This window comes from Xiphias gladius, chromosome 1 (assembly GCF_016859285.1).
Source record: "Xiphias gladius isolate SHS-SW01 ecotype Sanya breed wild chromosome 1, ASM1685928v1, whole genome shotgun sequence".
Classification (NCBI taxonomy): Eukaryota; Metazoa; Chordata; class Actinopteri; order Istiophoriformes; family Xiphiidae; genus Xiphias; species Xiphias gladius.
Genome location: NC_053400.1, coordinates 25,080,146 through 25,092,901, shown reverse-complemented (window position 1 = coordinate 25,092,901; position 12,756 = coordinate 25,080,146). Strand labels below are relative to the sequence as shown.

Sequence of the window (12,756 nt, the reverse complement as noted above, 5' to 3'; positions counted from 1 at the left end):
ATTGTACTTGATGCGCCCTTTGTTCCTTTGTATTTAACTATAAATACAAACTATATTTGGAGAGAAAAAAGTGTCCTATTTCAGGAGAATCAGACCCATAAGCAACAAAGACAGCAGTGTCCCAGTTTTGACAGGAGGGAGCTGAAGCCTTGAGGCTGAAGTGGCACAGGCGATGTAGAGAAACTAGCTTCGGGGTAGGAGTACACATTTGACAAGGACTTAAAACGAAGTGATGTTGCATCTAACTTCCCGTCACCATGTAGGAAGGTGTGGTACTTTAGAGATATCAGCCATATTTGGGATTTCTGATAAGGTAAGTGGTTCCTCATTGAGCCCCCTTTTTTTTATTATTATTTCTAGTGATGCATGGCTAAGGTTTTCATTTGGACATGCTTCACTGAGTGTAATAACCAATCTGAACCCATACAATATGGATAGTTTGTTTGAAAACCTAGGCCAGGAGATACACAGCAGCAACCCTCACCTATGATTCCACTATCCTTGCTCTCCAGGGTGGAGGTGGGGCTTTGAGAAGGAGGCCCAGGGCTGCTCCCGGTGATGGGTCCAGGAGCAGGACCAAGGGCAGGGGTGGGTACAGGGCTGGAGAGGGTTCCACTGGGGCTGGTGCTGGAGCTGCAGTGGGGTGAGGGTACGGACAGAGGCTGGGGCAAAGGCTGGCCTCCAGCACTGGTGCTCAGGGTGGAAGAGGGGCTCTCTGAACAGGGGGAGGCAGTGCTGCAGGTCAGAGTGGAGCTAGGACTTCCCCCCTGGGCGGAGGTGTCACACTGAAAAAAGGGAGAGCAGTGAGATATGGATAAATGACCCAGGGCAGGGTAAAATGACAAGAGGTTAAGATGTACATAAACACAGAAAAAAGGACTGATCAACTCTGTGCAAAAGGAAGAGGAGAGAAATAAGAGAAATATACCTACAGTAAGTGATATTCTTCTGTTTAAAAATGTAGTAAATTGACAGTGTCATTTGCCACCCTTTTAAACATCACTCCATTGTGCATGACAGTGTTTGCCTTTATGCACGCTATTTTGTGTGATTTGTGACTGTTTGAGTGTGCAAGCAGATGAGAAATGAAAGGATAATTCTAGTTATTTTCGCGCTGGTTGTCATTTTCCCTGTTTTGCATAATGACGGCTGGTTGTGTCGAAAACTAAATCACTCATTGCAGACATTTACAATTTACTGTAAAAGTCACTGTACAAGCAGTCTGCTGTTCCACATGGTGCTGGAGATGAAATGAAATGTCAAGGTTTCTCACAGGTGCCAGGATGTCTTTTAAGTATAGAAAATCCAACGAACACAGTGTCAGACTGCCTGAATGAGGGTACAAGTTAAAATTACATCTAATACTGCCAAATATGCAAGTTTCAGGAAATGGGAAGTCTTACAGTGGATGAAAGTACCATCAGAGTGTCACAGTGTGTGTTACTGTGTAAGGACGTACTTCAGTTGCTTTTTGGAGTTAGCACTGTTTGTGTTGGAGTAGACTGCTTGTAAAGCTCTAAAGTAAAGAAAAATAAAAAGTGACTTTGAACACAAAATGTCAATACGGTGAAAAAAAACTACAAAGATAAGAGCCAGGTTGATAAAAGGTGATTATTATTTATATTTAACGACTCCATCTCATTAGTATCATGTCTATTGATAACAGAAGTCCACTTTTCAAGAGTAAAGAATATTTATACACTGTATATACAATATATTTTAATTTACTAGAGTAGCCCTGCAATAAATCACATTTTATTAAGCTTATTATATTAGAAGCTTATAATATTAGACTGTCAGAGAGGTCTGGGTTTCAACCTTTGGTATTTTTTTTAAGGTGTAGTTTGTGTTCTTGTTGTGTTGTTTTCCATTATGTTGTTCTTAGAGGTGGATCTTTAATAATATTTGAAATTACTGCAGACATTTATATTTATTAATATGCGAGATCTTTTACCACACCAAAATCTTTTTACAAATTATAAGAATTTTTTGTTAATAAATGGACATGTTTTCTTTTTTTACACTCCTTAACCTTGTAGTTTGGTCAAGTGCATTTCAGGTTTCTTCATCACTGATGCAACATTTCTGCAACACAGAGACTGTAGAGAGAAAAGGCAGCAGAGTTGAAACAGCTCACTGTTATTCCCTTTATACCAGAGCCTCATCTATCTTAGCCAGGACAACCCACATTCCTCATATGAACCTCGCTATCTCTGTAAAACTGACTGAATCTGGAGCTCAGGTGGTGGAATGAGGCTGAGAAAATGGGCCAAGGCTGAGCAATGCAAAGGCATAGGGACAGAGAGACACAACCACATACAATAACGCTCATATAGAAGGTTCAACTAATAGAGCACTGAGTATAAGATTAGAGCCCTGTGCAAGCATAGCAACACAATTAATATGTTCCAAATTATATATCGATCCATTTTTCCAAGGGGGATTTGAGTGGTAAAAGAATTAAAATCAATCCATCAAAGAATCTTTATTAAGTGATATTTAAACGTTTAAAGAAAAAAATCAAGATCCTGGTGGCGATGTGGGGGCTAAAAAAAGAAGGCTGTTTCATAAACCATCCATTAACTTTTTATATGAGATGACAGCAAAGGGCCAGTAAATCAATATGCTGCCCTACCTTCTTTTCCCTCCTGTCCTCCATAGGAGAGCTAACAGTGCCAGGCGTTGCTTCTCCCAATAAGAAGCATAGTCTGGTCATCAGTTCCTGGGTAGAAAGGGAGGAGCCCAGCTGGGGCTCCACGTGGAGGTCTGGAAGACACACACATTCAGGACACACGGATTAGCAACCAATTGGAAACATGGCAGGCCAGATGAAACCCCCATCTAACTGACGCTCTCGTTTCAACCCAGCCCGCTCGAGAGGTTCCCACTCAGTAGCGTTGCTAGTGGACTGCGAGAAATGTGTGCACCCACAGGTCAGCACAGCTCCAGCTGCCCTGATTATGAATGCACGGACAGTGGCTTTCCAGTCCCTGGTTGAGGCAGCAGCAAGAGGTTGTGTGAGGTTGTGAGTTTGCCTGTGCACACGCCTGCCAGGTGCTCTCGCTTAAGAGATGGGCTGTGAATTTCAATGAGCTTGGTGTCGACTCTGGAGAAAGAAGGAGTGCCTTGGCTCTGCCTTAGCTGTTGCTCCCGGAGAGATTGGCTGACACAGGCCATGTGCTGCATTCATTTATCACCGGTTAAGGCTCCCTAATGCTTTGACCTCTAACCCCAGCTCCTCCAAGGTCCACTCCACCGCTGCAAACTAAGGCTTCAACAGTTCTCAAATCTCTGTGCTTTAACCAGCTGACCAATACATCCCTCTGTTGTCACACCTCATCTATGTACTGTTATCAGCTGAGTAACATGCACATTGAGTAGACATATAAACAGGATGACAGGACATCACGGATTACAGGAACAGTTCAGTCCTCCTCACAAACATCTTTGCGTTTAGACATCACGTTCATTTCGCACTCCCCCTACTGATTCTTTCTCATTCTATCTTCCTGGATCACTATCTTCTTTCAAAGATACAGCATCACATCGCTCTTGCATTCAACGCAATCGTGTGACAAACATGAGCCTAGCCTTTAGAGGATCAAGGTCAATTTTGAGCAGCATGCCTGGCCACTTCTGTTCCATAAGGTGCCCCAGTTACAGCCTTTGTCGATACTCTTTTCACTTCACGGCCAGAAAAGCTGCTGAAGACTTGGGTAGAAAGGGTGGATGTGTATTTCAGAGAGGGGGAGGAGAGAAAACTTTGCATTTAGTCAGCAGAACACTGAGATCCATTCTGGAGTAACATGAGGACACGCTGAATGTCCAGTACTATTCATCAAACCATCTAGCAGTTGCCATTGGAAACGGGAAGCTGAGAGGTGCCTGGCAACCGAGATGGAAGATGCTTCATAAAATCTGTTTAGCCTAAGGGTAGCCCTCTGGTCAAAAACACAAAGAAGGCTGGCTGAGATGTGGGTATTTACATCATTAATGCTTTAATATAGCCATGACTGAACAACCAACATGCAGAGAAGTCAGGTCAAAGACTCAGGAGAAACTGTGATAAAACAAATCCAATCTAAACAATACACTGAGGATTACATAGACAGCACTGTCATTACATACATCTGAAAGGAAAAACTTCAAATAAAGCCTTTTAGATGTAATTAAAATACACACAAACATTCACTTTCTCTTGTTTCTCATCATTCTCCTCTCACCTCTACCTCTCTCATTCTCATTCAGCTTCACTGATCAGTACCTGGAAAAAACAGACATGATGCTAAATACACGCCCACGCGCTCCTGTTCTCACCTCTGTGGTCTGTCTTGCCACGGCACGAGGCAAAGACAAGAGGTTCTCTCGCACAAGAGCTATCCACATACTCCAGCTTCTTTACCCGTCCTTCGGCCACAGCAAAGAGGGAGAAGGGAGAGGGAGGGAGAGCAGGCAAGGTGGGAGGGAGGGAGGGAGGGAGGGAGGGATTGAGGGTGGAGATAGAGATATGAAAGAAAGTGAGAGAGAGAGAGAGAGACAGAGAGAGAGAGAGAGAGAGAGAGAGAGGGAGAGAGAGGGAGAGAGAGACATAGGGAGAGAGAGAGAGGGAGAGAGAGAGAGATTAAGCCTCCCCAGATGAGATCTGTGGTGCAGAATTTGAATTGTGTCCCAGGAGTATAAGAGCAGTATGTACAGAGTACGAGCCATGCATGCAAACAGTACAATGTTCACTGTACCTTGGGTGTTTATCTAAAATATATTAACACTGCTAATGTGTGTGTGTGTGTGTGTGTGTGTGTGTGATGGCAGGAACAGCAGTTCACTCACATTGATGTGTGTGGGTGTGTCTCAATTTATGCAACAACAACATCTGAGGGGTTCTTGGAAGCGCAGACTCTTTAGGACCGGAGATCATTCACAACAATGAGATTTTTGCGAACACTGTATTTTATACTCAAGGTTATTCTGTCTTCCAATCATGCATGCGGACGCGCTCAGAAACACACACAAGCGCGTTCCAGCATACAGTTTAATTTTTGATTTTATATGACCGCCAAAGGAAGGAAGGCCATGACAGTATATATTTTTACTTGCTGTAATTTTCCTTGTCATGTTTGTTCAGTGTACTGGGAAAAAAAACAAGGCAGTGCTGCATGCAGTGAAATGTAATAGCACCTTTTTCTGAATGGCTGTACTTGCTGCAGGACACTGCCACCTAGTGCTTTTTTAAGGTGAGGCAACTCAGGTACCCATGGAGTTTGTTTTCTTTTCATCCAACAATAATCAGAGTTTACGTGATTAAAAATGTCACAAAACTGTAATTACAGCCTTTCTCATTTTTTACTGTTTAAAATGAATGAATCCTGAAATAGTAATGTGCACAGGCATAATTCTAAAAATGTGTTATTTTAATAAAGCAATTAAATATTCATGAAGCAGTAAGTACATCGTAGAAAAATCTAAATCTGATCCATTTTTGAATGTAGTCCAAAAATATTCTATGCTATTAAAGTCCCCTTCTTCTCAAAACTGTGTTTTACTTATTGCTGCTTCATTTGAATGTCCAAATGATGTATGTGCAGGGTTTGACACACAGAACGCGGGTTTCACGTCCATCTGCCGAAGGAGGAAAGTGTCTCTGTGCTCGCCTTCAATCAAAGTTTGAGATGCGTACATACAAACATGCTTTTTGTGACATCACAGCGAGTTTGGAGACCAAATCTGGTCCAGTGATGTGGAAACCTGAAACCTCCAGTGCACATACACTGAGAATGGACTTTGCAGTGACGTAGGAGACATCTTCTGTACACCAGTTAAACATATTCATATCTTCATAGATTGTGATTTTTTTTAATGAGGGAGAAGGAGTACGTGTACTTTTTGACTAGGTAAAAAGTACAAGTAAGTTTTTGTGAAGCCTTTTTTTGTCATTATGATTATTCCGCAGTTGGCTCCAGAGATCAACACAGAAGTGGAAATGTCTTGTCACGAAGGTTTTTCCCGCAGGAATCAAATGAGGAATGCATGGCATACATTTCAGACAGTTGGTGTCCCAATTCCCAGCTACTTGAGTAGGTAAAAGTATGATAGCACACTTACTTGGCTACAACTACTACCTACTGCACATATGATGCATATGACAGCATGTTGTTTTGAGAAACCAGCCACAAAACTTAATTTTAACACAGATGGTTGGATCAGGAATATTTTTCAACAAAAATAGTTAATTTTTTAACTACTATAATATCTCAGAATCGACCTACCTAATTGGGGTTTCTTGCCGTAAGTGATCTTGTTCAAATATTTACTCTGACAATCTGTCGCATGTTTTTGGGCCCTGAAGGCACAGTCTGTGTGCTCTTGTATTTTCCGTCACATGTATGGAACAGCTGAACGCACAGAAGCTCTCCGCTAGTCAAGGCGAACCCATGAAAGCATTCTGCTCTTTTTGCAGCTGTTCCCTGATGCACATTCTCAGTTGTTCATATTGAGACCATGCTTTGTTTTTAACATTATTAGTAAATCAGGTTAACCCACCTGGGAACTTGATGCACGATTGGGAGGGAGCTATGTCGGTTTGGCGAGGGAGAAGAGGGGAGGATGGTAAAGAAATGGACACGCCCTTGGTCAACCTCATCGGCTTTACTGGGCTTTCAGTGTAGCCGCTGTCATGCTCCTGGAAGTGTCCGGCACGCCCGCCACTCCCCCTCTGCAAGGTGCTGTGAGTGTACACCTCACCACCTACGTGGAAAAGATGGGAGTGTGTGGAGAAAATCTAGAGAAGGGCAGGTGTTGTGAATGGCAGAGATGATTCAACAGAACTGTGGCTGTGCAGCAGCTCTATCATATCAGGGAGACAGCAGCGTAAAATATCTCTCACATAAGGCTGGGACAGAGAGAACATATCTTGTCTTGGAGGCATGTTGCTCAGTGAGGTAATGGAAAGCTGGCAATGCCGGAACATCTATTTAAAGGAATGGGATCACACTCAATAACGAGGCTACACTTATAACATTTCAATCTTTCCCTTGTCCACTTTTATTGCGGACATTACTTCCTTCTACCTGAAATGAGTCTTTCCGGTTATTACCAAAAACAAAAAACAAGGATTCAGAGGTCCACTACCTAACATTACAAGTTCACGTGATACGCTGTTGCATTGCTTTAAAACTTTTAATGATCAGCTTTCGAGAAGACGTGCTATCTCTTTGTCAATGATCAGGGCCATACCAATGTACTGTAAACACACGATATCATTTTAATAATACTGACACAGTTCTCTATCTTCCTCTATGTTTTTGCTACCCAGAGGAGCACATTATGAAATTTTAATGAGAAACATGGTCGCTCTAATACTGAGCTCTGCATATGTTCACGTATTTCCACTGTGCAGTCTGAAACGTCCTCTGTACCGCAGCAAGTTGACAAGTTCGTCCTGTTAAAAATACAAACAGCTTAGTTCCAACAGGAAGATGTTCCAGCTGCTCAGCAGGACTTTCAGTTCACATTTCAGTGACAATGCTACAAAAACCTTCAGCCTATTTACAGCAGATGAAACACATTTATATCAAGCACCCAGATGAATCCCATTCAGTTATAAACCATTCACAAATTCTTGTGAAATTCAGTATGTTTTTAGTAGGTCAGGATGTTTGCCTAACCCACTCTAACTTTGCCTGACACACTTTAAACGCAAGCAGCGGGACACTGTGTGAAGGACAGAACGCACTGATGAATTAGGCTAATTGAAATGGCTCTACTTATATCACCCAAGAGAAGAGAACCTGAATATTGCCATGAAATAATGCAAGACCTAGTGTGTACAACACAAGATGAAATCTCCCCCATACACATATTTGTGATCGGGGACAAACGAGTATATTCCATAGGCTGATTAAAAAACAGTGATGAAATGGCAACCATACATGATGATGATACATGATGCATGCCCAAAGCTGCAATATTGGCTTACTATTGAGCTGACGTGCCACAGTTTTGTTATACGGGTAGTTTTGTCCTTACCTGGATTTCTCTGGCTCTTTTTTTCTCCACGTTTTCCTCCTCCCTCTGTCCTGTTGCCAAACACTGCTCTGAACATAGCTGGGCTGTTGCTTCACTTGTCTAGCGCCTGTGGAAGACTAAGCAAAATGTTCATTTGAATCAGGAACACGTTATTTCAGGCCACATCACCCCAACTGTTAGTCCTTAACTGAACTGCGGAAGAAGCAGATTTTAATTGGTGTTTTCTGAGGCCACCATGACAAGTTCATATCTGTCGGTAATCACTTCAATTCATTATTAGTAGCCTACACATATGGGTGTTTGCGCGTAAAAAGAAAATCACGTCATCCTAAAATGAAGCCTGAACTTACCTGTTCGGAGGTCAGGTCTTCTTTGACGCTTGCATCCCGTCACATAAAATCCACAGCACGCCGGTCGTCGACCATTGAGACTCGCGGAGTCCAATTAAGAAGGTGCTGCGCCTCCCCAGTCAACTCACAGGAGTGAGGGAAGAAGAAGCGGTTGCGCGGGTGGCGCACATGCGCGTCTGTCTTGTGTTCCACGTCTGATGCATGCCCATCCTGTATTAGTACTTATTAATAATTAACCAAAAGTTGCGTATTTCATTTTTATCGTAGTGTCATATCATGTCACTGTAGGCCTATCTATCAAATGTGATACAGTGGGTGTTTTAGGTAATATGTCTGTAAATCCCTATATCATCGTTGATAATATATTGACGTTTTATAAAGTCATACATAGTTTAATTTTATTAGTAAACCAATTAAAGGTCAATATTTCATCCTCATATGGCGTTTAGAATGGAATTATGGGTATTGATATAAAGCTTTATAACATTGCCATAATTGGTGCAAACACCAGATTCTCTGCAGCAGTCAGCAGGTGAAGTGAAAAGCGACAAGGTAGGAGTGGAGAAAAGTAGAATTTTATTTTTTTTTTTTTTTTTATGATACAGAGCAAGAACTTAAGCACGACTGATGCAACACGTCTGATGAAATAGCTATAAATCCCATTTAGATAAAGCTGTATGCGGATACAATAACCAGAGTAAAGAACAAGTAGAAAAACTATACAATAGATTGAAATTACAAAACTAAATACAGTGCAACACCCAAGGCCAGAGTACATAAAAGTTTGCAAATGTGTATTAATGTAATATTTGTGCAAAAGGTGGGACAGCGATAAATGTAATAGTATATAATGCAATATATAGTAATATACTGCAGTGACGTACACTATAATACTCTAACAATAAATAAACTGCTGGAAAAAAAGATCAAGAATAGAATAAGCTTAGAATATGCATACTTATAATAAGTATGTATTATTCTATATACAGTATGTATAATATAAATTTAATACAACTATACAATAAAGTATATGCACATTATATAATACTGTATATAAGATATAAAAGAATACATACACATACACATATATATGTGTGTGTATGTATGTATGTATGTATGTATTTTTGTTTCTAAAGAAAAAAACAAACTGAGTTAAGATGACATAAACGCCTGATGCATTATAAATGATATGACAGACAGACAGACAGACAGAATGAGGAAACTGATCCGATTGAACCTGGACATTAATCCAACGCACTCTGTAAATCAAGATAAAAACGAATCCACCTCCATCTCCACCAGGGGGCGACAGTGTGAACTACGGTTTTCCTCTTCGTCCTCCAGGGGGCAAACGTGAGCCATGACTGATAGCCTATTTAATGTGGAGGCTCCGGTCGCATCGGTCCTTTCGCCGACGGCCCCCGCGCCTGTAGCTTGAACGGACAGAAAGGTCGTCTTCGGTTTATAATGCCGAAGCACCTCAGCGGTCCCATTATCCCCACCGACATGCTCCGGTGTAAGTATACCACGTCGCCAGTGTTATGAGAAACAAGTAGCGTTGACGGTTAACGCCGCTGTTGGAGCTTTAGTGTTGAACCTCCACCCGTGGACACGTGTAGCTCGACGAGGGCCATTTTGTATCACCGTCTGTATCCGTTTCATTTAACCGGCTTTCGCGACGTGAAGTTGGCAACATGGGTAACCACAGAACGGAGGATCGTGAAAGTGGTTTTTCGGGAAGAGAAAATAATTTCCACAGGGATGCGGACTGTAGCAGGCGACAGCATATGCTACGTTGCTAACATGCCCTCCTCCAGTTTACATTACTGCTATCTTGAGTCTGGTGGCCATCACTAGATGTCATACTCTCTCCGTTTCGGGGATGGACAGAGGTGTGTGTGTGTGTGTGTGTGTGTGTGTCTGTGTCTGTGTGTGTGTGTGTCTGTCTGTGTGTCTGTCTGTCTGTCTGTCTGTTAGTTGAATCACTGAATTGTTTGGCTGCTTTCAGTTTGACGATAATTTGTTACGTTCGCCTGCACAATTGGATGTAGCGAGGTTAATTTGCACGTGTTGACCTTTTTTTTTTTTTTTTTTTTTTTTTAATAAATAATACTGTTGAATTATCATATTGGAACCGGCAACAACTAATCGATTAGTCTATCAACGGAAAATTTTACCGGCAGCAATTATGATTCATAGTTTTAATCACTTTTCAAGTAAAAACTAAACATTAGCTGGTTGGAGCTTTTCAGATGTGACGATTTGGTGCTAACCTTTGTCATATCTTATTTTTAAATTGAGTACTTTTGCGTTTTGTTCTGTTTGGTAAATTTTGAATGAAGTGAGCCAAATACACCATCTTTGGCTTTGGGAAATGGTAGCAGGCGCCTTTCACTATTTTCTGACATTGAATAGACAAAATGATTAATCGAGAAAATAATCAGCAGATCAATGGATAATAATTGTTGGGACAGCCCTACAGCAGGTTCATCTTCTCCATTGAGAGATCAAAGATACAGAAGTAATATCAGTTTGTCCTACAGCTATGGATAAGTTAGATTTTCGATTATTCCCAGGATTTCTTTGAGTGCTCTTCATGTAATTTACCTGCAGATTTGTTAGAAATTGTGTTAAAACTCTAGACACTTAAGTTTTTAAAGTGCACAGTGTTGACAGATTGAGTTTAAGAAAGTGTCTGTTCTATATATGTGGAAAATAACCCCTCTTTTCCTGCACTTTTTTCCCCTAGCGGCTCATATGCCATTTGTTGGACACCTGCATGAGCCAGATGGAGGATGATGATGGTGTTTGAGCCTCGGCAGAATTTCCCAGTGATGACGGTGCTACTTTAACACCACAGTACTGTTGTGACAGTATAATTACTTGAGAAAATGGGTCTGAGAAAACAGCTCAAAAAAAGATGACCCCCCTACCATCTTCATCAACTGTTTGAAAATGTACGTAGAGATATGTCTACTTTTGTGGAGATGTATGCTTAGGTCTTACTGTTACCGATCAAGCCTTTTTAGCCTGGTCACTAGCTGCATCTTTGACAGCCTGGGCTCTCTGGTGTGAGAGATCCTGGGTTTTATAATTTCAGATGCAACATTAAATGTCCCCGCGCTTTCTGCCCGCCTCAACATGGTGTCTCAGATTGAAGAGGGGACGATAAATCAAAAACAAACCTAATATTCACTCGTAGCTCCCAGTAATCGTGAGTGGCTTCACATTGCACCAGCTCTCGTCTCTAAACAGAAAAACCCCTTAACTGTGCACACACTAGACACTATTCTGTAAAGAGCCTGAATTTAATGTCTTTTTTTTTTTTTTTTTTCTCCATCCCTTTTCCAGCCTCAAGGTTAAAGATTGGGGAGATGGAACCAGAGAGAGAATATTGCATCAGCTATACCAAACACTGTTGAGCAGTCTAGGGAAGAATTGATACTTTGCAGGTGAGTACTAGTAATGTTGTCTTTTAGTTGGGAGTGTGCTCAGAATTTGCATCCACTGATAGACCTGAAGCAGGCTCCATTGGCTTCTAGGTTTGCATAGAGATGCTAAACTGAGTCTTCCTCGCGCTTTCTGACTGCTACATACTATAGCAGCACAGATTGAATTGAGGAATACATGTGAGCTTGTTGGGCATGGTCCAAGGTTGTTTTTTTTTTAAAGTGGATTATTTTTATTTCATAGGCTAAATCTTCGAGTTTATTCCAGCACACCGCTTTTGCAATTAAGACAGACATCTGTAGAATCAGTACATCAAGTTACCATTTCAGTTCCTGGAAATGTCCAGTGAAAACGTTAACTGTGGGTGTTTCGTTTGCACTGTCAATAAAATTCTTCAGTGTGTTTAGCGGGCAACTTACTAAAGCATTTTACCATTTACTTGCTGTGTCTTATTCAGATCTGGAGGCAAAACTATTTGTTGCAATATGACTGTTAACATAACTTTTTGTGTGCTATATCATCTCCTCTCATTTTCTTGCAGGTAATAAGCAAGACACTGAACACCTGATGGAGATTGGACCAGTGGAACATTTCTCTCTTCTCCCTGATGCCAAACAAACTCACTAGTCTAAATATGTCGCTAGTCATATTTAGTTTGCCATATCTGATCACTGGCAGTTTTTCATCTACCAACAGCATTGTCTTGCACATGATACATCAAAGCAATGTGAAACTGCATACTGTACATCCAGTGTCTCAAACTGATATTTTTTTTTTATTATAAATAAAGTGATTCAATTCATCTCTGAAGCTTTTGTGAATTAAATTTAAGCCTGTTACATAATGTTGAACCCTGTAATTACCGCATGATGTAAAAGTTACAATAAGCAGTTTCTGGAAACTATACAGATGCTGAAGCAAAATGTATTTTCAG

The 12,756-nt window shown here is 41.2% G+C and overlaps 1 protein-coding gene, 1 long non-coding RNA gene and 2 other non-coding genes across 4 annotated transcripts in view; 3 read left to right on the top strand and 1 right to left on the bottom strand.

Moving 5' to 3' along the window:
- Positions 1-8,459, bottom strand: part of LOC120790380 (protein TANC1-like) — a 32,869-nt gene extending 24,410 nt beyond the window's left edge. Inside the window, exons 1-6 of the mRNA XM_040127817.1 lie at positions 8,373-8,459; positions 8,023-8,138; positions 6,538-6,741; positions 4,318-4,407; positions 2,636-2,766; positions 485-785 (exon numbers count right to left, since the gene is read on the bottom strand). Of these exons, the coding sequence (XP_039983751.1) occupies positions 485-785; positions 2,636-2,766; positions 4,318-4,407; positions 6,538-6,741; positions 8,023-8,098 (802 nt within the window). The 5' untranslated portion in view covers positions 8,099-8,138; positions 8,373-8,459. The remainder of the gene's footprint in view (positions 1-484; positions 786-2,635; positions 2,767-4,317; positions 4,408-6,537; positions 6,742-8,022; positions 8,139-8,372) is intronic.
- Positions 8,460-9,755: 1,296 nt separating this feature from the next.
- On the top strand, positions 9,756-12,632 carry LOC120793256. Its single transcript, XR_005707964.1, has 4 exons — positions 9,756-9,888; positions 11,122-11,329; positions 11,724-11,824; positions 12,364-12,632. It is a non-coding gene; the product is annotated as an uncharacterized LOC120793256 (long non-coding RNA).
- LOC120796665 lies at positions 11,414-11,546 on the top strand. Its single transcript, XR_005708412.1, has one exon. It is a non-coding gene; the product is annotated as a small nucleolar RNA SNORA31 (small nucleolar RNA).
- LOC120796661 lies at positions 11,871-12,003 on the top strand. The gene has a single exon (XR_005708411.1). It is a non-coding gene; the product is annotated as a small nucleolar RNA SNORA31 (small nucleolar RNA).
- Positions 12,633-12,756: the final 124 nt, after the last annotated feature.